The sequence below is a fragment of the Myiozetetes cayanensis genome, unplaced genomic scaffold (assembly GCF_022539395.1).
Source record: "Myiozetetes cayanensis isolate MyiCay16 unplaced genomic scaffold, myiCay2020 scf21, whole genome shotgun sequence".
In the NCBI taxonomy this organism is placed as follows: domain Eukaryota; kingdom Metazoa; phylum Chordata; class Aves; order Passeriformes; family Tyrannidae; genus Myiozetetes; species Myiozetetes cayanensis.
In genome coordinates, this window is record NW_026087423.1 from 5,118,054 (window position 1) to 5,145,947 (window position 27,894).

Consider the following 27,894-nt stretch of genomic DNA (forward strand, 5'->3'; position numbering starts at 1 on the left):
ATACTGTTCATCACAGTAGGGTTCTAATGAAATCAGGAGATCAATAAACAGTGTAATTCCTATCAGATGAACTATCTTCAAAGAGCAGATTAAAATTGTTAATATTTAAAGTGTTTGGAATTTCAAAATAAAAACCGCTGTGAGCTCTACAACTCACCCAACTTGTTCATCACCTCGCAGCAAAGAGATACTGGGGTCCATAGTAACAACAGTCAGGTAAGAATCCTTCAACATCACTGATAATAGAAAACAGCACCTGCCAGATCTCATGGATTCCTCACATCAACAGTGGGATGAGCCTGTCATACAAATACATGAACTGACAGCTGCCACTTCTCCCTGCAATCCCTGATTTGGCCAGATTTTTCCCGTCTATTCTTCCCATACAGTCAAATTTCTATACTCATTCTTTGTTGCAGTCACGGGTACAGACCCCAGGCAGATCACGGCCCCACGGCTCCCTCCCCCTCCCCAGCAGATTGTGAAACGTTTATGACCTGGCTCTTATGGCTCTAGAGGTGCTGAATGGCCTTTTCCCCCCTCCAAGTCTCAGCTCCTGATGGGCAGCTACAGACCAGCTTTTAGCCGGTTTGGTCCGTAGTTGTGGATTTTATTGCCCAGTTTGTCTCTTCAGCTCACATTTGTAAGCTCCAGAGTAGATTTTTCCCTGGGTGACACTCTGCAGCTCAAAGAACTCTCCTTGTTTTTATTACATCCTTAGTGATTAAAGGGATATTTAAACCTCACAATGCTCCCCGCTGTGAATATAAAAGCCTAGCATCATTTTGGATAGATGTGCTTAGAAAAATAAATTAAAAATTAGCCCTACTATAGCGAACAAATGCTTCTAAGTTGTTAAGAACATCAGACACCTGAATGTTTTAAATATATTGGTTGAAATTCCCTGAGAAACCAAGGGATGACACATGGCTCTGTCCTCTCTGAACATACAGGCAACTTTCACTTGGAATGAGAACAGAGGTGTGCAATGACTGCATCATACTGAAAAGACTGGATTTTAGCTACTTAGGCATAAATGACTTAGATTTCTTCTCCTCTCTAACCTTGCAAACACTAATACACATAATAGGTACCACTTAAAAACCTAAACTTTGCTTTTGAGAGGCAAAACTGTTTTTAAATGACTGCTATTACACAGCCTAACCTATGCCTGCCAACCACATGCAGATACAAACAATACAATGTAGATTCATCAGAAATACTTAAATTCTGCTAAGAAGAGTGCTGGGGAGTGTGCAGGAGGAAATCAAAGTCACGTTTGAGAGCAAGCACTGCTGTGAGCACAGATTAGATGGTTATCAATAATGAGGTCACTGGTTTTGCCACCCTCTAATACTGCAGTTACTGGTTTAGGCTTCTGCAGGGAGCTCCTGCTGGGGTCAGATTAGGGAGTTCAGCCTGCCTGGGATGGAGGTTTGGACTCACTGCCACGGAGTGAGTGGCATTTCATTTCCAAACTTAGAGTGCTTAGAGTGCAGAGGGAGCCTCAGATTTACAGTTTGTGCTCTACAACACAGACTGGACAAGTTACCAAGTCTACCAAGGGCTGGTGTAGATTATCATAAACCTAAGTCCATCCTTGGTCCCCATTACGTCTTTCTGACTTTTTTTGTTGTGTATTTCCTCTCCAAGATGGAAATACTCCTTCTCCTCCCTTTGCATCAGACTGTGAAGAAGCTGTTCAAGGGAGGAATTGTTGACTTCTGGAGTTCCTCACCCCTGATTCCAGATTTTCCCTTCAGAGAACCTTAGTATCACTTAAACTTTTGTTTGGAAGGCAGTGATGTTCAGCCATATCCACCTATAAAAATATGGTAACGTTAATGAGGCTCCAATACAGAGACAGCTCATAGGGTTTTTTGCAGTGAGATGCTTTCACTTCCCTGTTGGAAATACAACCACAAACATAACCACAGGATGCACATGTGAAAATAGCATACAGTTGAGCAGGAAAGCGGCAGGGCTTCTTTCTGAGAGCCCGATGTAAAACAAACTGGTAAAACCACAAGTAATTCTTATCACCTCATTATCAAAGCTACTGGGGAACTGGAGGGAGACTGGATGAGCTGAACACCAGAAAAGATTAGAGGAGCTGGTTAAGTAAATCTTCACTGATTGACAGCCCTGTACACAAAGAAGAAATGAACATGTCTGCAGGGTGTAAACATACAGATGACAGAGGAATTAATGTGCTACAAAGGGATATAATTATCTTCATTAGTTGGGATGAAAATGAGAGAGAAGCAATTTGAGTATCCAGGAAAAAAGCATTCTGCCTGTGCAAGGGCAGCCTGTTCACAGAGGAACAAAGTCCTTACTGTGTTGGGCTTTTAACTGCCTTTTGCACAAACCACTGGCATTGCAGAGAACAGTCCTGCCTTGGCAGCAGCAACAGCACAGAAGGCTTTGAGGCACCTTCTCACCTCTTATTCCTGGGATACCTCGAATGAGTACTAAAGGAATTCTGGGGCCCCAAGGAAGAAGGGATGGATGTGCCACTGGCATATGAATAGACTGCTTCCCACTGGGATGTAACCCAGGCCCACTGGCACACTCTGGGTTACAGCACTACACATCTGACACAGATTCCAGAAGGGGGAAATGTCCAGGCTTCTCTTATTTAATCACACTGTCTCAGAGCTTTACTGGTGACCTCAGGTCTCCTGAAGGAGACTGTTCCTCTCTTCCATTGAGTCCTAAGAGCTGGGGAATCTGGGTGAGGTATCTGAGGAATCTGGATCATCCCAGAAGCGAAATGGAGCATAAATCAAGTGAAATGCAGAATGCAAATGCAAAAAGAAAGAATCTTTCAGACTCAAGTTTGAACCACAATAACAATCCTGAGCAGTGGCCAGGCCTGCCTTTTGTTCAGAATCTTGGCAATGGAGACCTAATGTAAAATAACAGGAAATAAACCATGGGAATCATGCTGAATTTTCCCCATGAGATTTGTTGCTGGATGTTTAGGTCTCAGGGTATACACACAACTGCATTACTGAAGTCCAAGGTGATGAAACCAGGACCTTAATAATTGACTCAGATAATGCACCACTTTCTCCTACCTGGCATTGTCCCTGGTGTTATTTGCAGCTGCAGCTGCCATTAGGCTGGTGCCTGTTTTGGCACTGGTGCTGTGAGCCATCTGAGGGCAGGTGTTCTGGAAGAACCCTAGGGAAGAAGTGCAGAAGGGCTCCATAAGTTCTTAAAAGGAAAAAGGTGAGTAAGTGGGGGAAAAAATGTATGGGAAAATGAAGGTAGAAAGAAAGAAGGGAAAAAAGGAAAGGTAAGACACAGTGAAGGAAAAAAAAAAAGAAAAGTAACAGGTTGTGGATTATTCTGCCATTGGTATCCTCTTGCTGGGCTCAGGGGTCCTGCCATCAGCTCCTGTACCCAGCTGAGGATTTACAAAAAGAAAATCCTATCTTTCCAGACATTCCCAAAAGACCAGCTATTGACTCCCAAGGGAAGTGGGACTGCAATCTAAATGTTGCTGAGCTTGGAAGGGTGCTCCTCTTCCCCACTCCTATGCTTAGGTCAGAGTGATGAGAAAGGTGAGAAGTTATTGAGCCACTGAGTTACATCTCCCAACAGGTGCCTTTGGGTGACAGTGCAGATACACTAAAGCCATCAGCCATTGTATTAGAGCTGGCAAAAGATTGATCCATGGATCAAAGAAGCGTTTTCTGTGCAATTCTGAAGCACAAAGTTTAGTAGCTACTCTCCTCTCTGCTTTCAGAGAGCTTCAAACAGCCCTCAAGGGAGAGAAAAGGACATCAGGTCACACAGCCATGTCCACTTCATTCACTGAACTCCTGCACAGTGTTCATCACTCACCAAGTCATTTTCTGTGTCCTAACAAACTCCTGCCAAGGGCAGCTCCTCCCTCTTTCCCTCACAGCTTTCTTTTCTACCCCTTGATAACCAAGAGCAGCCCAGAAACAGAACATTCCTTGTGCTGAGGAGTCCTTTCCTTTAAGGAATCCAACCCAGGGCTGTTCTTGGAATAAACTGGGATGGACAATACCTCCCTCTTTTCTGTTTCAGCCCTAACGTTCACAGAAGTGCCAGATTGCAAACTGAAGTCCTTTTTACCAGAAGTGATTCAGCTCTGGCCAGGCAGTGGGTCTGTCTCATGGATTCTTTGCCCAGTAAGGTCAACCTTGAGATTGACTTCCCACCCTTTGATAGCTGGGTTATGGTCTCTGGTCAGTAGAAACGCAGCAAACCTATCAACTCGTTGTTTAAAAATGGCTTTAACCTTGCAGAGAAGTAAAACTCACATAACAAGGCTTATTTAGGAACAGCACTTATCAGGTTTAGCACTTACTGCCTGAACGTTTTCTTGCCTGAAGATAAATGAAAACATTCTTGCAGAAATACAGGTTCTTTTTCCATTTGCACCAGGATCAGGAAAGTCATAATACAGGAAATTGTTACTGTTACCTGCATGTCCCACTCTCCAGCTCTGCCTTCTCCATGGTTCTGTGACCCAAGGAATTCCAGACCACTCCTGTGCCACGTCCACATCAGTTGTTTCTCTCTTGCATTAGGCGAGACAGTGACAACGAATCTGCAGTGGGATCATCACCATTAAAAAGTTTTCCAACTAGCCTTGCCACCCTCAAAGTTAAAACTGAAACTTCCACCTTACTAAAATTTTACTCAGCAACATACCAAAGGTACTTAAGCCTCAGTCTGTTTCTGTTTGCAGAGATGAAAATTATGTTAATGGATGAAGACAGTGCAGGAGACACCTATTCTTGAGCAAACTCTCCCCAGGTTGAAAAATCCTGGGTTTCCTGAAAGCAGTTCTGCCCCAGCTTTTCCAAAAGGCTCTCTTCAGAAATGGAATTAGGCCCTTAAAAGTGCCATCATTTAAATGCATTTACCAATCAGAAGTTGTCTTAAATAAACTTCAACGTATTTATGCTCTCATTCCATGTTTAGCCAAACAATTTAATAGATTTTCTTCAGCAGATAAACCAGAATTCAGCAAAAATAAAAGCAGTAAAATCAACCTTTCCCCCCCTCCTTCTCTCCCCACATCATTCTCCAGCAGGCAAAACACTAAATCTACATCAGTGTTTTGGCAGTAAGGAAATATTCTCACAACAACAGTATCACAGCAGTAATGTCTTCTGCTTTGGAAATGTGTTACCTTGATGTTTATATAGCCACAGGAGACCATTCAACAATGGCAATGTGTTAATTCCATTGACATTATCGCTCAAATTCAGTCACAGGGGCTGGTGAATTCTTTTTTTTCATGGCTCTTTCATCTGAAAGAGAATAAAGCAGGACATAATGGATGGTTAGTAACATATTGCTAAACGGTTACAAGACACAGGAAATTTCAACTGGGGAATGGAAAAAACTGAAAAATCCAAGTAAGGCTTGATTAGAACAGAGACTTGGGGTTTTGCTGCACTGAATTATCCCAATTTCTCAGCGTTCAGAGCTAAGGAGTCTCAAAAAAGTGAGCGTGTTCTACACTTATGTCGTGGCTTTGCAAACCCATGACAACTTACATGAGCAGACACTTGTTAGTCCTCTCCAGAACTCATGGGAAGCTCTGAGTTATTTGGAGTTATTCACCATGACAAAAACTCAGATAATTTCTGTATTGCTCTCATTTAATTTAACAGTGGGAATGGTTTCTAGCAGATAGTAATAGTCATTCACTCAAGATAAATAAAGCCACAGTTTTACAAAAAATTGGCTAGAAGATAAAATTATAAACATTTAAAGACATGTAAAAATGTCCTAGCTGCAAATTCAGTGGCAATTTAGGGGGGGGGGGACAGCTTTGGACAAGTAGTTTCTATTTTATGGAGACAGAAAATGGAAGATAAATTGCAAAACTCACCAGCTAATGGGAAAGTTCTGATACACAATTCAGTTCTTTTGACATCTATGATTTAATAAATAAATCCATTGCATTATTACGAAATGGGTGTAGAAAGTGAATATTGACAAAATTCAGATCCAGAACCCACAAAGAAAGAGCAGCTTCTAGTCCACCTTATTCAGAATATATCACCAGTTCTGCTGCTACTGTTCCAAAAGCCACCAGGATTTCCTTGCTGGAACAGTACGAGACCCTGAGGATGGGGGAGAAAAGCTGTTAAAGGAAATGATATTCCTAACAAACATTGCCTCTGGGATCATGTGCAGACAGGTATCACCAAACAGAATTTAATTTTATGACCTCCCTTTCTGGAACTTAGGGCATTACACTAGTTGCTCTCCAAAGTTCATCTACATGCCATAGCCACCATAATTTCAGGGAGAAGTAATTAGGGCTGATTTTTTTTTTTACCAGCAGAGATACTTCCATCTTTCTTTGGCCTTTTGCATTTTTCAGTGGTTAACAGTGAACTCTGGAGTCTGCACGTACTAGGGAATTTAAGTCTATTTATTTTAAAGCATTTATTTTTGATGGAAATTTTAGTTGTAGAAATATGTTAGGTCATTGAAGAAACTGTACACAACGTGAGCCTTTGGTGAAATGTAAGGTGATGCTGCCCTTTGCTATCTTTGTTAAAATCAATAGTAGTTATTTACATTTAGGTACCTTGTTGAATCAGGCACGTGTTTCAGAAGGAACATTGTCCTCCTCCTCTCTCTCTCTTCCCCAGCAGACTCTCTGCACTTGGAAATAACATTTCCATATTTACATACTCTTTACAGCTACTTTTCCATGTGTTGATAGTATCTGATAACAGACAGTTGTCCCACTGCTGTCTCTGTGCCCGAGGTGTCAGAACTGAATCATGACCATACGCTCAGCCTGGGCACTGTAACAGTAATACAAATACTTCTGAGTTTCACTGAAATTGCAACAAGCTCACCTTATCAAAAAATAAAATGCAGCTTGAGTGCATTTTATGTACAGACTGTTTACTCTTTCTCTTACATTTTGATCAAGTTATCTGCAAGTGAACTGCGCAGTCTGGAGGGTAACACCTCCAGAGCAGGGAGCTGAGCTATGTGCAGTTGTTAAGGCCCCTGTGTCTGCCCCTCAGCAGCTGCCAATACACCCGTCCAGGGGCTCAGCCCAGGCCAGGGTGGGCACCTGCCATCCCAGCTGCACAGGGATATCTCTGTGGTGAGGGGGAGGCAGTGGGACACATCAAGGAACCAAAATGACTCTGAGGCTGCAGGCTTTCTAGCAAAATTTTTCTAGCAAACCTGCTCTGCTTTCTCATTTTTCTTCTGACCTTGAGAAAACCAGCTTCCAAGGGAAAGTACAGACCTGGTAGAACGTACCACTGTAGGAGAATCCTTGCCCAGTTCACAGGAACGTCGATTTTAGAGAGAGTAAAAAGCAACACAGTGCATCCAAGTGTGTACCAGTAAATGCACTCGGTTTGTTTGGCTTCTACAGATAGACCCACGTCTGTAGCACCACAATTAAAACATGAGCTGACAGCACTGCCTAGGTGCCAACAGCTTCTTCTGACTGCACTGGCAGAATTCAAAGGTTTCCTTAGGTAGCAGTGCAATGGGATCAACCGACCCAGGGTACCAGCACAAACCCCCTGCATTTCCCTTTGCAGAAATACTTTACAATGTGCAATCCCAAGCTGTCATTATGATCCAAGAAAGCCAAACTGAAAAATCCCCTTGCACCACTGACACTTGCTGCGAAACAACACTCTCTGTTTTGCTCCCAGGAAAGCCCATTTACTTATTAAGGATAGGAAGCATTTCCAGCAGGGTGTCTATTGGGACAGCCACGGCAGCAGCTATGTGAACTTGTGTCGCTCACTTCAGGGTATTGTAAATTGATGCTGTAAGCTCAGAACTCCCACTATGAATTTCTGAACTTTTATTTTTTTTTCCCCTAGCCCACTCAAACCTAATGGAAATCTGATACACAGTCCAGACATTCCTAAGTGACAAATTTCTACACTCAAATTGCTTCCTGACGTCCATATAGCATGGTGAGGTTCTGTATGGTGGCTCAATTAACAAGTTAAGCGATTTTCTGAGAATACATCTAGTGCCATCTTTTAAGGGGAGAAGAAAATTATCACTGCAATCTTACTGAAGGAGTTACATTTTATATATATCCACGCATTTAGAAGAGAAAATGTGGCTCTTCATACACATTAGGGTGTAATTTAAGGAAATGAAATCTCTGGTGTGACTTAAATTACAAGGAATCAAAGAACACTTCTGAAGTATATGAAGCTTTTCTGCTCATACAACATCCTTTACTAATTATTACTGAACAGTATGTGTTCAGTGCTATATTAGATCATAGTTCATGTAATGCATATTTGCAAGTAAAACTCAGTTGCATACTATTCCTCGTGAGCAGCCCTCCATATCTGTCCTCAGAGAAGGAAAAGAATGTCAATAAGTGGGCAGGTCTTTAGGGTAACTGCAGGTATATGTAGCAATTCATGCAAGAAGCACTATGTCTAAAATACCTTTGCCCTTCTACGTGGCCTTTCACTTGTAGTTACAATAATAATATCACTCTACTGAAACTAAGTGAATACCATTCCAATGTGGTTCTCATATGCTTATACCATATATGAACTTTGTTTATATTCCATTTATACTGGAATTCACTGTTGTTTGCAGGGTCTCTGAAAGACATGGGAGAGAAAAAAAAAAATAGGCTGAGAAATAAAAATTGAGAGGGGGATACCCCTGTCTAATCTGAGAGCAAAAACTACTTTTTACCATAGATAGGTTTTAGATAGGCAGTTTCCTTCAATAGGACAATGTAGTTAGAGAGACATTGCAAAGTATTCCTCCCACTGGGATTATATAATGGAATGTTTTTGTACCAACTATAGACACGATCATTTAATTGCGCAGATAAATCTTACGTGCAGGCAGAAGTGTGATTTTACTTTTTCCCTTGGTAGAAGTGATTTGGTTTTCCTGATTCTGCAGTCGCTGCGTGGCCTCAGCTCCATCTCACTGTCCTCCTCCTGAGCAGGAAGCCTGCCAGATGGCTCCAGGACCTGATCTCACCTCTAGGCTGCTTCACAGAACTGACACTGTCTTACAATATTTTATCCAAGCTTGAAAGCTTCATATTCCTTTCATCAGTCCCATAAACATTTTCATCCCTGATTAGAATTTTACTTCTCAAAAAGTATCTCAAAACACTTCACAGACCCACAAGTGGCGTGTTTATCACCTACTGCTGGGCTCAGTTACATCAGCACAAACCCCACACCACTGCAAGGAACTGGGATTGAATTAATCAGCATTTACACTGACAAAGCTCAACCTTTTACACAAGACTGTCAGGAGATGCTCCCTCTCCCCACTATAATACGCTGCACATTAAGAAAATGGAAACACCCAGTGGGCTTCTTATAGAGAAATTAAGGAAAAAAAAAAAAAAAAGGGAAAACAAAGTCATGGGGCAAACAGATTTTGTGTGAAAAGCAAGTATAGAGTGGATCTGTTTTCCTGCCAAGTGTCAATATTAATGGTAACAAAGTGAGCTCTTGTTTTTCGTTGCCATGGCCAGGAACACACAATCCTGTAAACAGCCCACGAGGATTCTCATTCCCTCTGCTTTGAATCAGACTATACATTATGTAAAGGACATATGGCACAGCAGCAGAAAGCCCTAAGAACTGAGCGAGGTCCAAACCAGCAGTGCCACGTAGTCCTTCAGAAGTTTCAGGATAGATCTTGGTCGTCCATTTCAGGGTGAGTGGGTGGTTTCCCCCTTTGTTTCTTCCCCTCCCTTCCCTCCTCTGTCCTAGGGCCCCCTCTAGTGCTACCAGAGCGGCCAGAGTAGCTTCTGAATGACACGGGATGAGCTCTGGGCACTGGGCTAGAGAGATGCACTCACAGCCAGCAGGACCTTGCCCACAAAGCTGCCCTGAGGTGGGCGAGCTCAAGGACAGCTCTGGAGACTGGAAAAGGGGCTCTGGAGTTGGTTAACAAGTGCTTGCTGAGGGCTGTTACGCTCACAGTTGCATTAAACAAACAGCAGCAGGAACAAAAATGTCTATCCAAGGAGACATGTCGTTAACTCTCAGGTGAAATTTGCCTGGGATTTTTTAAGTATTAATGTGAAAGGGCCATTTGAGTGAACTTCAGTCACCCTCCAGAAGCCGAACAAACCCAGATGCTGGTTGGCAATGCTGCTGGTTCCACCATGGCCTGCAAGGACAGCACAGAGTCCCACAAAGGCATAACTGGGCTGGGGTACAGCCTGTGCTGCAGTATCCCAAGGTTACTCCCCAAATCCTAAATAGCATCATAATTTAGCATTAGTGGATCCCCAGTTATCAACTAGAAGAGAAAGACAATAATTAACATCCAGCCTACAGTGAACTTCCTACCATCACCTTCAGCTGCAAAAGCAAAGCTGCTTCATCCCAGCTTTAAGTGACTAAGAAATAGAGATCACAAAATGTCTGTCTGCTGTTTTCTTTTTGTGTGCATCTCAACTCATTTACCCTGCCCACCTAGTCCCCTAAAAATAAGACAAGCACCTGTAGGAGCAGAAACAAACTGTGCTTGGTGTATAACACTGTACACACAGGTAGTACACCATAGATTTTTCACCTTCACTGAAATATCACCACCACTGGCAAAAGCAGGGTATGGAATTTAACAAGGGTGTGATCCCACCCTGGATGGTAAGACTTGGTCTGTTCTCACCTGGCCCCTCATTCAGTCCATTTTGTCTCCTATCAGCTTCAGCTGCCGTGCCTTCCTCTTTTCCTGGTCCCTTTCTCCCTGACCATATGGTGTTTATTTTGGCTGCAAAAGACATTAATTTCATTATTCATGAGGAAATGTCACTCTAATTAAGGGGAAAAAACCCCAACAACCAAGAGACAACAACTGCCAAGCCCTAGTACATGATACAATTAAGGAGACACTCGGTATCTTCCTTGATCTGCTATTTTGGTTGTGGAAGGAAACATTATTAGCTTTTGAAGAAAACGCTACAGCATTTGTCAGACAGTGGGCAGAAGCCACTAATGACAGCTGTGCCCAACAAAATTAATTCTTAGTAAAACACTAGTCCTCCTTGTCTCAGAGAGATAAATTTGCAATGGTCTTAACTACACATAGATTATATAAACCCTGTGCCAGGAAATGAAATTGCATTAAACAGCCAAACCCCAGTACTATGTGCATTAACAGTACTTTCACCTTAACACTGAAAGACAGCTTACTGTGTGCAAAAACAATGCCCAGTAACAGCACAGGAAGTATATTAACTCTTCACAAATTACTCTCAACATCTGATTCAAAATAATTTCTTTTTCCATTTGCCTTGGAACAAAAATGGTTTTGATGCTTGCCTGTAAGTCTTAACACTGTGGCTCTGCAGTAGCCAAAAAGGATTTGGTTTTCAATCAATTACTGTCATGAGAAAAAAAAAATTAAAGAAAGAACTAAAAGCCTCACCCCACTTGGTCACAGACCTCACCTTTATGTTTACTTTAGACACCAGACATTCCTGTCCCTATGGCTTCACAGGGAAAAACCAAACCAAAACCAAACCACAGCAATGTACTTCAGCAGCTGCCATTTACTTGTCTGGCACAGCAGACACACCTGGGAACACTGTGATGTCAGGAACAATGGTTACTCAGTAAATCCTCAAGACAGATGTAGTGTTTACATTTGATATGCAATTTGGTAAACTGGATCTTGTCTAGGCTTGGGATTTCAAGCTATAACCACCAGGATTAGACCCAAATAAATGAGATTACTTCAAGTAATCACTAACTGCAGTTTTACTATAATGCTTTTTGTCTTGAAAATTCCACAAGATTCTATGGCCAAGCTTCAGAAGATACCACCCAAAGTGAATATTTCTGTTTGTAAGGATTTGAAGTTCTTGCTCCAAGTACCTTCAGGGATGGTGCTTCAAACAAACCTCGTGTCTCCAGGCACCCAGTGATCTCGGCATCTTCATTCCAGAATACGGCTCCTTGAACTGACAAACTACATAAACTGTACTTACAGAGGGATGATTTCACACACAGACAAGAAGAGCTCCTGCAGTGCACATCAGCAGTTACACCCATTGATGAAGAAGGCCCAGAGCTGAGCAACACACTATTTAGTCAGTAGCAGAAGGGCAGGACTGGAAGGAGGTGGCCTGTGCAGTTCAGTCTCTCAGTAACTTCCTGAGCTTGAGAAAAAGTCCTTGAGCTGCTCAAGAGCATCACAGGAATAAAAAATGATAAATTAAAAAAAAAAAAAAGCGCAGGTAAGAGAGTTGAATACAGGACAAAACAAGTTGCACAGTTTGAACATCAAAATGAGTTTAGGGCAGATCAGCAAATTTAGCTCTCTTTGCTGACAGGAACAGTTACACTTACTGTTCTAGCTTTCCTTAACCAGCAAAAATTTAAATCCTTCTCAAAAAGCAGGACTAGAAACCAAAAGAAAACTCAAGACCAGGCATTTTAGGAAGCTCTGGAGGAGAAAAAAAAAAAAAAGGGAAAAAAAGCAAAAAAAAAAAAAGGCACCAATTTCAGTGATCGATTCAATTAAGAAAATGAAATGCTTTATACATCAAACCATGCTAAAGTCTGGACCTAAGAATTTAAATGTGATGTTTAAGTTAGCAATATATTTAAGAATACACATTAGCCAAAAAGTCTGTGTAGTCTGCTCTACTTGAAAAAACCCTATTCAGAACTATATCCTCACAGTTGGCTTCCATTTCTCCTAAGAGGCTGATTTATGTTTTCCTATGCTTTCTTCTAAAAAACCTGAAGATCATACTTGATTATCTAAAGCTCCCTCAGCCTTTTACCAATGACTACACAGTATTCTATACACTGAAAACTAAGGAGAAAACACTGAAAACATATTACTACTAAAAATACCCGTTTGCTTTACCATTCAGCTGCCTCCCCTTTTCCACATCAACTGTGTTCACCCCACCTATTACTTGTAGTAGGAGAACAAGTTACACAAACAGTTGCTAATACATCCAAAATGAACGTGTTCATTTGCTTATAAACTACATTTTGTTCAAAACAAAAACCCCAGAATAAACTTGCAAAGATTGATGCTGCTTCTTTTTCTCTGCAGTCCATTTGCCATTCCTAACAGTCAAGCAGATTAATCACTGTAATAGTGCATTAAGTGCTGGTCTGTACAGCCAAATATTCTATGTGATCCCGCTCCCCACATGATGCCTTCCCCCTTGTGTTGTTCATCAGCATTCAAAAACACCAGGATGGGTGAAAAAGAATTCACATCATGTCTTGATGGGGAAGTGAACCCATTGCAGGCAATCTTGGCAACACTTGCTGACCTGGGTCCTGGGTCACACAGACCAAACCCACCCCAAGAGCTCTGGCAGTCTTCAGAAAATAAAGGGGCTCGCATCACATCCCCCCAGCCCCTTTTATTTCTTATGCAAGAAATAAAAGGAAAGAGGAGTAGTACTCTTTCCAGAACCACAGTACCTTGTGCCCTCTCAAACAAACAGAGACAACAGTACATTTCAACTTTATTAGAAAAAAAACCCCAAAAGTTTATACAAAGCTCTGCATTTTACAGAAAACCAACCCCCCCCATCACAAAGGAATCCGACATTGCAAGCTGTATGCATTTCTGTTTTCATATACATACATATATATATGTACATACACATATATATATGTGTGTGGGCGCACGCGTGTGTATATATAGTGTGTGACGTATTTTTTTTGCATGGTTTGCATTCATTATTTTACAAAGTTAACATTCAGTAGAAAAAAAAAAAAAAAGGATCTTTGTTACCATTATTTTCTCATATAAATAACTGTGAGCAGTCCCTCTGCAGATAGATAAAAAACACCTTTTCGTGTCATTCTGTAAAAAACAGACATTACTGAAATGGTACTGAAATCTTTCAAGTTTTTTTTTCAATACCACCATAAAAATATCATCTAGCCCCCAATTCAAAATGCTTGTCCAAGGCATTAGAAGAGAAAGGACTGTAAGACAATTCTGGAAAGATCAGTTCTTTAAGCCAACATTCAGGTAGATAATTTTTGCTGGACCTCATACATTGGTGCGAAATGAGCACAAACAGGAGACCAAGCTCTCTCTGTCTGCCTGGAAAAGCTGGTTCTTTTGTCTATTGTCACTGAGTCAAATTCCAACAAAGCACCCAGCAGTGGGAAGGAGCTGACAGACTCTCAGCTCACCCTCCTTGCCCTATGACAAAAGCCACAGACTTTCTTGATGCAACTAAAATCTCTACCAGCTCAGCAAATTTTTCCTACTCCATTCACCTTAAAAGGAGCTGTTGGACTAATCATGGCATGGTTAGACAGACATCAGGTTGCTGAATTATTGGGAGAAAACTTAGCTAGAGGGAAAAATGCAAGACAACTAAAAGGAAGAAAATGTTATAGAAAAGAGCCTCCCAAAGCTCTGGTTTGAAGAAGCAGGAACAGCAGAGAGATATGAATTGCAGCACAAAACATCCTTGTGTTTACTGAAGTTAACGGTGACAGCGTGATCCAAGTTAATTAACTTCCTGGTAAACAATCAGTCTTTCCGTCAAGCACCATGATGGGGAGAAGATTCTGAAGGCAATACAAGTGGTTGTGGTGATAACAAAGGTAATGGAAGTGAAGAACACAATGATGCCAATTAAATGGAGAGTAATGCCAATGAAGATGTTTCAACTCCCAGAGATGCTGGCAACAAGAAGATGGTTATATGGTTGGTGTTGATGATGGCCAGAATTCATTCATATGTCCATGTAGTCATCATCTTCATCAGTATCACTTTCCAGTGAGGATTCCTGGCTTGAGGTCTCTAAGATTTCCAAAGCTGGCTGACAAAGGCTCTCCTTCTTTACATTCGCTGCAGACTGAGCAGACAAAATAGCAGACTGATCCCAAAAAGAGAGAGAGAGAATATATTGCTAAATAGTCAGGATAAACCCATGATCACAGGGATAAAAGCCCACTGGTTGTTATTCCTTCACATTCAGTAGCTCTCTTACTTTTATAAAAGATATGATATCCTAATGTGAAACACTATGACATCTCCCAGAGGGCTTCCCCACAGCTCATGTTCTGGTAGCTTCCACTAACCTAAGAATTGCGCTGGCTCACTCAGCCATTTTTGTAATTCTTTCCAATTCCCTCAGAAAAGGGATAAGGACTAGAATAGCTCTGATTACAGCCATGGCCAATATTGCACCAGTCCTTAAAAAACTGGCTCCTGCTGCTAACAGGTACCACCTTCTTCCACTGCTTATACTGCCTCTGGTTATGAACTGTTGCTTCTTTCGTACAAGTATTTTATTGAGGGGAGAATTAAGATAAAAGCAATAATCTAAAAAATTACTGTTTCCCTTTTATTACCTTTAATTTTTGCTTGGTCTCTTCTGAAATGCTGCCCTTTGGAGAAAGGAGGGTGGGAGTGGGTGGAGTGACAGTGATCTCAGGTGGAAATTTGGTGACAGATGAAGGTATGAAAAGCTTTGGCATGTTGGGCAGAACGCGAGTTTTTACTCGGGTGCCATCTGTCTTGTTCTGCTGACTTCCCAAAGTCTGTGAACTGGAGCTGAGTTCAGGCTTGGAACTGGAGGCTAAACAGAAAACAGTAAGAAAAAAACATGTTAGAAAGTTATCTAGGATTTCAGGTGTCAAAGAAGAGGGAAGAGTTCATTGTTACACATATGGCTGGCTCAAAAGGCCTTTTTTCAAGCCTTGCAAAAATCAAAGCCTAGACCCAGAAGAAATTGCCTCAAGATTGTATAATGACAACTGGAAACCAGTAATAATTAAAAATATCTTACTGGACAGCAGAAACCCAATCTGACCAAGCACGACAACTGGCAGTGTAGCACTGACCCACCTACGCCTAGTTAGAAGGCCACTACAAACATCATCCTCCCACTTGTTTCAGATACAATCATCTCATCTTTGCATTCTCTCTCTCTCTCCCTCCACTCTGTAATGCAACAAATAAAGCTCCTTAGCTTTAGTTTTTAGTCTTAATTTCCTCCACCACAGCACTGCCTCTTGAGAGGAACTCCTCAACAATTTAAGAAGAATATATGCTAGCATTTGCCAAAATTTCCTCATTACTCTCTTCAAATCCTGCCATAAAACCCTCCGTGGTGTGCTCATGCTGCTGTCTCCCACACTAGTTAGCATCATTTCCACATTATTCCCAAGTGTCTCAGCTTGTGGTCTTTACAATCTCAACTTGCTCAGAGAGTTAGTTAAATACATCTCATAAGGAGGATCCAGCCCCTCCCTAGGCACTGTCACATTACAAAGTAATACATCCACAACAATAACCAGGAGATGACAACATTTCACATTAAAAACTGAAAATTTGTTAAAAGATACTCCTTACTAATAATGCTACTTCATATGCAGTCAAAATTCTTTTTTTAAGAAGCTGTATAAATGAAAACACCAGAGCCTTTCTCAGTCTGATAATAATGACAAATGCTCACACACATTTTTTCAGGTTCAGTATTGTCAAATCCATCTCTAGCAGATTTCTGGAATGGACATGGCCACTTATACACAGTGAAATAAAATGCCAGTTTCCTAACGCTATCCTGAGAAACAAGCAGCAGTAAAACAAAGTACTAAGGGATGTAAAATTGAACTGTATGTTTTCAACTGTGCACAGGAACGCAAGAGCTGCCACAACAGATGAGGCACAGCTTTCCATCAAGGTCAGTGACCCACCTCCATGGGCAGCCAATCCTTTCAGACAGTAATCAGACACAGGATAATCTGCCTCTCACAAATAAGGAAAAACAAGATACCCCAAACATGAATATCTAGATTATGCTCGCCTGAAATACCAGGTTTTACATTTTTTTCAATTAAAACACCAACTCCTACTTCTCTTGGGAGAGGGCAGAGGAGGGATAGAACACATTAACCGCTATAATGCTGGTTTTTACGATTACTCAGATTGAGTCAGGGTTTGTGAAAAATCATCTCCTTCTGCTAAATATTCCAATACTGTAATCCAAAGTGTTATCATACTGCCCCATGTAGGATTTCAATTAAAAGAAAACTTCTACTTTAAAGGATGCACAAACCACACTGCTTGATGATAGCCTGGTACTGGGAGGTTTTTTTACTTGGCTTTGCTGCCATGGTAATGTTTAGCATGCAAGACATGCACCAAAGAGAATTACCATGAAGGGGTGACAAGGCACTTGCCCAGGAAGCTGGGACATGGCCAGGAATGCCTCTAAACTCTAGAATACTTGACTGGAAGGCAAGCAGAGAAACTGAGAAATATCAGTCCCAACTATCCAATAGATCAATGCCTACAGACTGATCCACAGCTCACCACCCCATTTCAGAATTCCCTGAAGCACAGGAAGCTCATACCTGGGGTACAAACATGTCCTGAATTTGTGCTGGTCACGGACTCCACTTGCCAGCAAACAGGCTCTGGCGATGGTGCGACAGTAGCCATTTTCATCTGCTGACAAAGCCGTGACTCCTGCTGCTGAAATCCAAGCCCCTCCAAAGGCACTTCAAGCTCTTCTTCCTCTTTAGTAATGAAATATAATTCACAGATTAAGAGACATCCTGATCTCTCTCCTAAGCCTCAATCCTTTTGCTGTCTAACCAATTGCTAGACAATTTTTTTTTAACCCTTGTTCTGTTTTTCATAACATGACTGAGTGAAATTAAACACTGGCAGGCTCAGATGGCAATACCAACTTTTTCATACTTGGTGCCATCAATTCAAACTCTTGGAAAAAAAGTAAATGTCATTTAAAAAGCCAAAGAAAAAATGTTTTGTCTATAACATTTTGTTATCTCTGCACATCTGCAAAAACACGTGCAACGGAGCATTTCCTTTGGAGATGTGAGGGTTGGAACACCTGCCACGTGGGCAGAGCAAAATCCATCACCCTTAATGATGAGCCAGCTGCGATCAATGGGTCCCCCTCTGATCTACAACCCCAGGTACATCCTACACTTACTTAGCTGACTGATAAGTAAGATTAATTACTGTGAACATGGAATAACAGGGCCAAAGCCATTTTTCATGAAACCAATACCAAGTTTTACTGAATGCCCACATTTCACTGATATGTCCACTGTACCTCCACAAACACATTACCCACCTTCTGCTATTCTAGAACTTGGGATGTTTGTGACTCTGAATCCATGTATGTGTGTGTACAATCTCGTTATTATGTACCAGCTGCTTCTGCTTTTAAATTAATGCAGTTAAACCACCTTTCTTACACACTGAGCTGCATATTGTACATAACGGGAGCAATTTTCACTGAGCTACCAAGAGCTACTGGTGCCCTTTCTGGAAAGGGCAGACAAACAACAGCAAGCCTTTCAAGGCTATGGCCACACAAACAAGCTTTTTTTTTCTCTCTTAAAAACGAAGACATCCTTCAAAAACAACAGGCTGTCTAGTCTAATTTGAATCACCTTATATTTGCACACGCAGCTATCACAGGCCAGCAGATGCAATGGATGTTCACGGTCTCACTTGCTCTGAAATTCTTTGTATGTCCATGCTCTAAAGTAATTTAGGACTTTGACAGTGCAACGTCTTAAAAAGGAACACATATTTTAATTTTTCCTCATTGGAAAAATGCTCCCACCCACTCAAGTGTTGAAAACACTTCTCTATTTTACAAATATAGATAAGAACTTGGAATTTACCATGGTAATATTCTCTTGTACGAGAGTTCCCCTTGCAGAAACTGCTTAAGACAACAGAACAGCTTAACATCAGATCAATGCAGTTTAAAAGATGCAACTTTTAAAAAGAATTAGACTTTCTATGGTTTTTGAATAACTTGTATGAAATAAAAGCTTACCAAAGCAGTCTGTAAGTTCTTTCATCCACTAATTTTCACTGGTAAAGAAAAGAACCCATCATCTAAGCTCGTAGCTGAAAGCCCATATAAGCTTTAGGATAAATGAGATTGCTTGTAGAAAATTCTCCAATAGTTCCCGAAAAGGAAAGGTCACCCACTACAGCACAAATCATAGGCAGCTTCTGTTCTGTGATGTTCCACTCACTATCAAGCACAAAATGGAAAGGTCTAATGCAGAAGAATTCTCAGCACTCTCTTGCACATTTCTCTCTGGATACTTCAAAATACAGCATTGGAAGTCGGAAAATAATAGTTGCATCTGCACATGTATTAATAGACCAGCTCAGCTTCAAAACACAGAAGGAAGTGCTCAGCTACTGGGATCTCGACTAGGAAAATCCTAATTCATTGTTTCCCTGCTGAAGAAGCAGAGGACAGTGAAGGATCACTCTGGGTGTTGCCTGCCCTTTACACCAGACACAGAAACCATTTAACCACACTGACAAAGAACCAGAGCCTGTAGGAAGGAGGATCAGCCCTACCGTGGCCTGAAGCCAATACACACATATCCCATTACACTGCCAGAGCCTGACAGGCTGCACTCAAACCCAGAAGACTCCCACACACTGAAATGGCTTCAAGACACTTGATCAAAAGATAGGAAGAAACACTACACCAACATTTGAAGAAAAGCAAGATGTAAATGATGATTTCAGAAGATTGCTCTACAAGACAGCTAAGAAGTCAACTGCTTTTTAACTTATTCCAACATTCCAGAACCACAGCCTTAAGTATCTCGGGTAAGTACTAACAGCATCTTTCTTATCCACTTAATAACCAAGAATACAAAAAAACCCCAAGAATAAATTAACTTAGCAGGTACAAAACTATATACAAATAAACTGCAAATCCTACAGCCTCAGCTCTACTACTAACAGAGAACAGTTTTGTAAGTACTCAACTACTAAACTACATTAAGGGACTTATTAGTTCACAATTCAGAATAAGAGCTCTGATTTGCATTATTGTTTAATGACAAAACTCTACCTCTTATGCTGATTACAATATTTGTTTAATTATAAGATATATCATTGCTTAAATTGATTTGCTGTACTTTATTTTAACCAAATTATGCCCCACTGACAAAAGCTCTTTAGAGCAGCCTATTGCTAGGAAGATGCTACAAGACTGCCATGAGTCTATATTCTTTAATCTCCACCTTCCATATCATATTTTTGCTAAGTTTTCAAGATGCACTTTTATAATGTAGTAAAATTAGATCTAAATTTGAATAAAATTATCTGTCAGCCATTTTTAATGTAGAAGTACATGGAAATGAAAAGGCAGGAGTCTGGCACACTAAGTGTGTATTTCTATCACTGCACTTCTGCAAACAACACTTGTTAATATTCTATTAGGCTGTGCCTTTCAGTACATGAGAAATCAAGAACCACAGCCTGTTAATCAATCCATTGCTGTCAGAGATATTAAATATAGTCACAGAATTTTATCCCCTGATTGGGTCGTACACTTTATTCTTTCTGGACTATAATTTTAATTTTTTTTTTTTTAAATAATTACTTGAGTGGCATTACTTCTAAGTCAAAAATAAAGTTAATGGACAAAACGTGGTTTAGAAATCTTGGAAAAAAAAGAAAAAGTTATTGCAGGGATATATATCATAACTGATAATATTCATACTTATATACATATGCATAGATGCATAGATATTTGTTCTATTTTTTTTTCATTACAGACAAAAAGGTCAAAACAGAGAAGGACAATCAAGAAGACATATACAGTTGGATCTCTTTATTATTTGTCTAAAACAGATTTCTGAAGAGAATATCTAATATTTGTCTTGAGGAAGATGCTGTTATAGCCCCGAACATAATGTCCTAGTTCTTCTAATAAAAACTTTCCCCAGGGAGGTAAAGACTCCACTAACTCATGAGCACAATATTCTGCACAAGTACAAGAACACAAGAATATAAGTGCAGCACATTCTGAGGGTGTTCAGAAGCTCAGATTTAAATCAGTTAATAAATCTTTTGGTATTACCCAGTACTTGTACTGTCCTGGCAGGTTTTCAAACACTAGCTCTACAAACCCAGGTTAAAATAAAATCAGTTTCTGAAGACATAATATACAACAGAAACTTGTCCCCAGGCTGAGGACAGGACAGGTACTGTACTCTGGAGACCCATTTAGCACTCTCACCTTACAACACAACACACAGAAATTAAGCACACGGAGAAAAGCACAGATTTGCAATGCACATCATTGTTGATACTGAAAAGTTCATCTCCAGTCGAGCTGCATTACAAGGATCTTTTTTAGCCTTCCCTCTCCCAACAACTGCCTAAATACACATAAAATAGTACACACATAGAAAGAGGGACATCATACCTTTCAACATCTCCCTGCTTTAGTGAGGAAGAAACAAGCTGACAACAATTCAATGCAACAACCTACTCCAGCTTTCCTCTCCAACCTCTTCCCACTTGTTGCCAGGGTAACCAGTGTTTGCAGATGCCTATAGCGGGCGCCTGGGTTCATGACTTCATCACAGTTAATATCCTCTCCCTGTCTCTCTTTATACACAGAATATACTACATACATCCATCCATGCACTATAAACATACAGGTTACACAATCCTGCAGCCGTTTTTATACTGAGACCATTCACTTTGCTATTCTGATGTACCTAAAATGAGAAACGGCACTGGCAAAACTAATCACTCGGAAATTTGCAGATGTGGAGAAAGTTTAAAAGCAGTAGTTACTGTAACCAGTAAACAGCTGCTCTGGTCTCTCTGCACTGAACACTTAATCATTTGATTTCATCACGCTGTCAGGTATGAGAGACATTAACATTAGTGTGTTATAAAACGTTTTATGTGGAATTTCAAAAAGTCCTTTAGTCATGCACTAAACCTCTTACATGACAACTGGAAGACAAGCCTAGAAAATGTGACTAGCACCTGGAAAAAAGTGTTTTCCAGTTTCTGACGGAAGCAGTTGGAAGTATTACAGCACAGATATGTTAAAGAATATAAGTAACACACACTGCATGCACAAAGCCCCATTTCATTATAGGAAAAAGGAAGGAGCTGAGCTTTGAACTCCAGGACGGAATACTAACATGGTTTCAAAAGAAAATACAAAGAGAAATGAACAGACAACAACCTGAACTACCTAAATAAAGCACTTGCACCACTTGCCTTCACCCCCCTGCAAAACACCTTCCCCAGTAGCTCTGTGTGCAAAAAGTATGAAAATACATCAGTATGATTTTGCAGATCAGTACTACCTTGCCATCCAACCACCTCAAAAGAGAAAGGATTGAATTCTGTATCCCCACAATCTCTAGGAAATGCTTATCTTTCTAGTCCCAGTAAAAACTGGTTTACTCTGTACTTTACTGGCCACCCAGAGCAATTGCTCCCAGAACTCATGCAGCGTACAATATGGAGACTATTTTTTTCATGGTAATGGAAACAGGTCTGATCCTTTGCTCCCTGACATACTGGACTAAGCATCTTACCACATTTCCAAAGAACAGTAGTAATGTGAAAACAATTCATTTTCTGTATTCCATCTGCCTTGCCCTCCAGCTGGGAATTAATACAGCTTTTTTCCCCACACAGCAGCTGCAAAGGCCATGGAAAGCTTGAATTTGAAGGAGCTCAGAGTTTCCTCATAAACTGTGCTACTGAGTCCATGGAAAGACTGCACTGGAACACAGGTTGCTCAGTAAACACAGTTGAAGGACGTTGACCAACAGAAACAACGGGAATATCAGCCATGAGGTACCACAGCAGGCAGTGAGACTACCTGGTTCATCACAGGATGTGGTAGGTATATTTGATAGCCTTTCCTTACACGTTTTCTTTCTCTAAATTCATTCCAAATATCCTGCCCTGAAATTTAATTCTAAAAAACCACCACCAAGTTATAGCTGTAGAAATAAGTATTTGACTTGAAATGCCAAATTCAGGAAATTACATTCAAAGCCAACACAAAGTCGTATGTTAAAAATTAAGCATCAGAGTACTTTTGGCAGGGAAAAGCTGCAGAACACAAGTTCTACTGCCCTCTGAAATGAGAGAAATTCAAGCAGTCTGGTGAACAGAAGTTCTCACTGCAATAGCATGGCACACTGCTATATTTATCACTAGGGTCCTGAGTAGGGAGAGGATACTGTACAATTATATGAGACAAACCCCAAAATGCCTTCTAATGATGAGATCAGTTGTCACAGAACAACATTAATGAGATTAAAATGGAATGCTGCTGTGAAAGTGCTTCCTGGAAATAGTCCCTGGCCCACACTAACTCCCAAGCTAGCAGGTCCCTCTAACAGCCACACTGGGGCCAGTCTAACAGCACAGACAGTGGAATTCCCATGTCCAAAACCATTTCCTGCCACCACCAAGTGTCCTAGAGGTGCAGAAAGCTGGCATGCATGCTGGTAAAGAAAGGCCCTAAAGTTCAAGAATAAACTTCCCTCTCTTGTTCTTTTAAACAAAACAAAACTTGTATTTAAAAGAGCAAACAATGGGCCTAGATCCAAAAGGCAACAAATTGATAGTCAACTACATGAACTTTCAAATGGCACTTTTATAAAAACCCAGCTAATTGGTATCTGTGTTTAGTATGTGACTCAGCAAGCACACATCACCTGGAGAGCAGCACCTGTGGATAGGAACAGTCACTCATTTGCATTCTACTGCTTCTGAGTTTTCTGTGCTAGTTATCAGGAAAGCCATAAGACCTTTCACTTACTATCAATATTTCACCCTCCTCTGCCCTGACAGCCAGCTAAGCACGATGAAATTAGCAAAAGCAGCTGGTAGAAACATCTCTTTAAATTAATATAAGTGCACTCCACAATTTTCTGAGAACTCTGTAAGCAGTGCAATACCTGTGCAGAAGGCTTACAACTACAGCTCTCTTCAGTCTTCCTTTGTGCAGGAACATATGTAAATTTTATGCTGCTGACAGCAATCTAAAACTAGTGAAACTGAACCATATTGTAACCACATTACCCTGTTATTTTACAAAAGGTCTCCAAAAAAAGGTGTTTCATTGGTGCAAGGCACCCACAGACCAGTGACTTCCCAGGATTTTCAGGGGAATCTGAGGGTGCACAGGGCTAGAGAGCCTTTTAGACCACAAACCTGCTCTAACTGCACTAAACCCCTGGTTTCACACCACCACAAGTTATATACGGCCAGCTGCCACCCCTGTCCTATTTGTTCTTACTGATCCAAAACAGCTACATAAAAACAACAACAGTTTTAATGTCAAAGGATTTTCTGCACAGCACCGGACTGAATAAGTAAAACTTAAGAAATTTGAAGTGTAGAGATCAGAAACAGGCATGAGGTGTACTGAAAAACTCTTCTGGAATGAGTTTGTTTCGACAGAAGGCAAATCAGCACACTTACAAAGGGAAGGGAAAGACACGACTGACTGGTACTGCCTGAGCACTCAGCAAAAAGGAATTAAGAAGTCATTCACAAACAGGAAACCCCTGCTGGCATTCAGCAGGTGAAGAGTGCACCCATTGTGAAAAATAAAAAGCCTCAAGAAAAGCACGGATCAGACAAGGGGAAGTGAAAATACCAATGCTGAGGAGGCTGAAGCAGCAAGAGATCAGAGAGAGCAAAGGCAGAGCTCGCTGGAGGCAGCCTGAGCAATTTCTATTAATGACTCTGCAGTCACTAACTAACAGGTGGGCAGGAGCTTCTATCCTGGGATGGAACCAATGGTGTGGGGTTACAAGTACTTAAAGAAGAATTTTTAAAGCCTTGGAAACTGAGGAAGACAGCTATCAAAAAAACAGGACAAGTCAACATTGGAAATGAAGGAGAAAGTAATGAAAGTAAGTTGCATACAAGTGACACAAGAAAACAGAATAGAACATGTGTATTTAAGAGACAACCTGCATGCCAGGAAACTGCAATATGGCTCATATGAGGCCACAGGTCCTTGGCTCAGCCTAACTTTTTCTGTGTTTCAGCTTTTTTGTGTCATCTGTTGAGAAGAATTGTGTGCTATAAAGCACAATTTTGAATTTGGTAGAAAAAGCAAGGTAAGACACTGATCGCAATTAAGGGGGTTGAATGTTACACTCATTTAAAAAGTACCTGAAAGTTTGAACTGAAATGCATAGTCAAAATAAGGCATGGCCAACAGGGCCAAATATTTTGGGCATTTTGCGTAAGCAGAGAGTTCTCAGTACACAGAACTAGAGGCTCTTAAAATCTGTGTTTGTCTTTAGAAATTTATGACAAGCAAACTGAGGAGACACTGAGATCAGCATGCAGTTAAGCTCAACTAAAGATGGCAACCTACAATCTCCACTATTTAGTTCCGACAGAAAGAGGAATTGTGGATGCCCACTGATGTCTGGGTATCTGGAAGCTGTGAGGAATCAAGGTGAACTTGTGCCATGCACTGTTTTAATACAAAGACAGATGCTGTCAATGCAATGTTGACATTCTCTGTACTAATGCCTTATGTAAACTGCCTCAGTCCTCTGAGAACTCACTACCAGCCTAAGGCTGTATATCAGTTGTTAAAATAAACTAAGTCCCAGACTTCTGGGAAAAAGATGCTCCTTACACCTGAAAGTATTCTTATGACTCCAGCACCCAGTTAGCCTACAGGATGTCATACTCCATTCTTGTTACTGAATTCTTAGGACTTCTCACTTCAAAACCCTCTTTAATTGGAACATCTGTCTTTCAGAGTCTGCTGCTGCCCACACACACTTAAACAATTTAATTTCATTGCCCGCTATACAATAGTCTACTCACCTTTCTACACAACTGTCCTCGCTTGCATTTATTTCTTGTGCTTCTGAAACTTTAAAAGTTCTACAGGTTGAACTATATTTACAGTCCTCTCCTTGCCCTGTTGTGCCTAGGTAACAAACAACTGAAATTACAGCAGGAGATGCACATGGCTTATGGAGTGCCACTTTCCTGCCCAACACAAAGAATCTAAACACAAAGAATTGTCTCTCTAGCTCTGAATTTCTTAGTTTGGACAGATATATCATGACCTTGCTTTTATACTGAAATGCTTAGGCCTTAAATGGACAAAAATTTAATAGTGAGGGAGTGTTACTCTTCTACTCTGATTTTATATTCCAACTTGGTAGATAACTGGCTTTAAACAAAACACAGCACTTTAAATAGTTCCAAGTACAAAAGCCTTCTTTTGGTATCAGAAGTCAAATACGAGTGTTTTACTGTTCGTTCCTTATCAGAATAAGGACAGTGAAGAGCAAGAAAGTGTCAAGATTTTTCTGCAATTTAGAACAGTATGATACTGGAACACTGTGACAGGATGGAAGGAGTTTACCTTAATTGTCCTATTTTAGTTTCCCCAGAGAAAATTTTAAGCTGAGCCACAGAGGCAAATAGGACCTAAGTACATTTATGCCTAAATGTAGGAAGCTGTCATGCTGAAACTACCACTATCATCACTCTGCTGCTGGACTCCATCACGCTGTATTTTGTGGTCGTGTTAGTCATGTACTAGACAAAATCTCAGTAAAATATTTACATAAGAAATGAGTGGCACAGCATCAACATTGCTTGGAAAACCATTCCTTTCTCTGAAATCACAGAAAATGAGAGCAGTTAATACCCTCTGACGTGGAATACTTTGACATGAACCAATAGATACAGGAGGAGGTGATGAGACAAAAAAGATGAAAACAGTTTACTCTAAAAATTGGAGGAGTTTTTACACAAACAGAACTAATGGAAGGCAGATGAAAAAATGGGTGTAACAGATTCATAAATTATTCTTTTTAGAGGAGGCAGATGCAAAGGTAGGAGAATTAAAAAGACAAAAGGACACAGCAGTAATTGGTGTCTCTCTCAGCTAGAAAAGTGACCTGTCATGTAGGTCTGAGAGCCAGAAAGCCAGATACAACACATGCATTCAGCTTTGCAGAGAGATCCTCTTGATCTTCAGACAGTTTCAGGGGTGTAATTCCGGCAGCTAACCCTTCCATCTCCCTCAACCAAGATGTATAGAAAGCATGAAAGAAGAAAGAACAATATGTAACTCTACAACCCTAACAAAGCCTAGGAAGTCCAAACATTCAAATAAACGTTCCAATCACTGCTGGCCTGGGGAACTGCACGTCAGAAATGCTCGGGAGTTTTGTTTGAAAGCCGAAAGAATGCCTGAGTTCCTATCTGCATTGTCATTCCTACTCCACTCTCCCTAGTAAGTGTATAACAACTTCACAGAGGATTCATTTTTCCCTCGCCTGTTGTCTAGGTACAAACCTGAATTACTCCCTGTTGAATAAGCCTGCTAGGATATCTTATGACACCGTGAAACTCCATTCTTTAGCTTCACAAGGACAATAACAAATGTGGTTTACACATTGACTAAGCCATTCCTTCCTTATCACTCCCCTTTCCTTTCTTTCCCTCCCAAGACAATCTCTCCCAGAGATTGTGAAAAAGGAAAATTAGACTATTATAATATAACTGCTAATACTATATGTTAAATTTAAATTTTGTCCTGTATTCAGAGATTAGCAAATTGGGAAAACCTATTTCTCACTAATTTTTTCTTCACTGCTGATGAATTCAGACTATGTGCATTCAGATGCCAAGGCTGATTACATATGGAAAGAAATGAAATACCAGAAATATAGAGACAAAAATTTCAGAAAGTCACAATTCCAGACTAATGAAACATCCCACCTCACAAATGTGGACACTATTTCCACTGTATCTTCACCCATTACTTCCCCCCCCACAATACCTGTTTTGTACATGGTTCATTCATAACTTTATCTGGGCTCCTGTGACTCTGCCTATGGCATTTTGTGAGTAGTGCTAGGGCCCAGGTTTGTGAACAGATGGAGTGAGCACAGGCAGCAGCACACGCTTTTTCAGACAGTGTTTCTGCAAAGGTTGCAAGAAGTACAGGCTATGGTAGGTGCTCTGCCACCTCAACACGTACAGTGTCCCACAAATGTGCACAACCACCTCTTTTGGGCACCCAAGGCAAGTCTAAAATTGGTC

General features: G+C 40.8%; 2 protein-coding genes across 7 annotated transcripts in view; both read right to left on the reverse strand.

Moving 5' to 3' along the window:
• Positions 1-12,438, reverse strand: part of LOC126641791 (T-box-containing protein TBX6L) — a 30,451-nt gene extending 18,013 nt beyond the window's left edge. For 3 of the 4 annotated variants that reach the window (XM_050318879.1, XM_050318878.1, XM_050318877.1), the window contains exons 1-3: positions 5,180-12,438; positions 4,465-4,591; positions 3,084-3,189 (exon numbers count right to left, since the gene is read on the reverse strand). The gene's annotated coding sequence lies outside the window, so the exon portion shown is untranslated. Of the gene's footprint in view, positions 1-157; positions 3,190-4,464; positions 4,592-5,179 lie in introns of all 4 variants that reach the window. The other variant, XM_050318876.1, reaches the window with a different exon arrangement.
• A 1,047-nt stretch (positions 12,439-13,485) lies between these two features.
• The window catches only part of CABIN1 (calcineurin binding protein 1), a 109,948-nt gene continuing 95,539 nt past the window's right edge, over positions 13,486-27,894 (reverse strand). For 2 of the 3 annotated variants that reach the window (XM_050318865.1, XM_050318866.1), the window contains 3 exons: positions 17,361-17,525; positions 15,354-15,580; positions 13,486-14,875 (listed from right to left, as the gene is read on the reverse strand). In XM_050318865.1, the coding sequence (XP_050174822.1) occupies positions 14,732-14,875; positions 15,354-15,580; positions 17,361-17,525 (536 nt within the window). In that variant the 3' untranslated portion in view covers positions 13,486-14,731. The remainder of the gene's footprint in view (positions 14,876-15,353; positions 15,581-17,360; positions 17,526-27,894) is intronic. The other variant, XM_050318867.1, reaches the window with a different exon arrangement.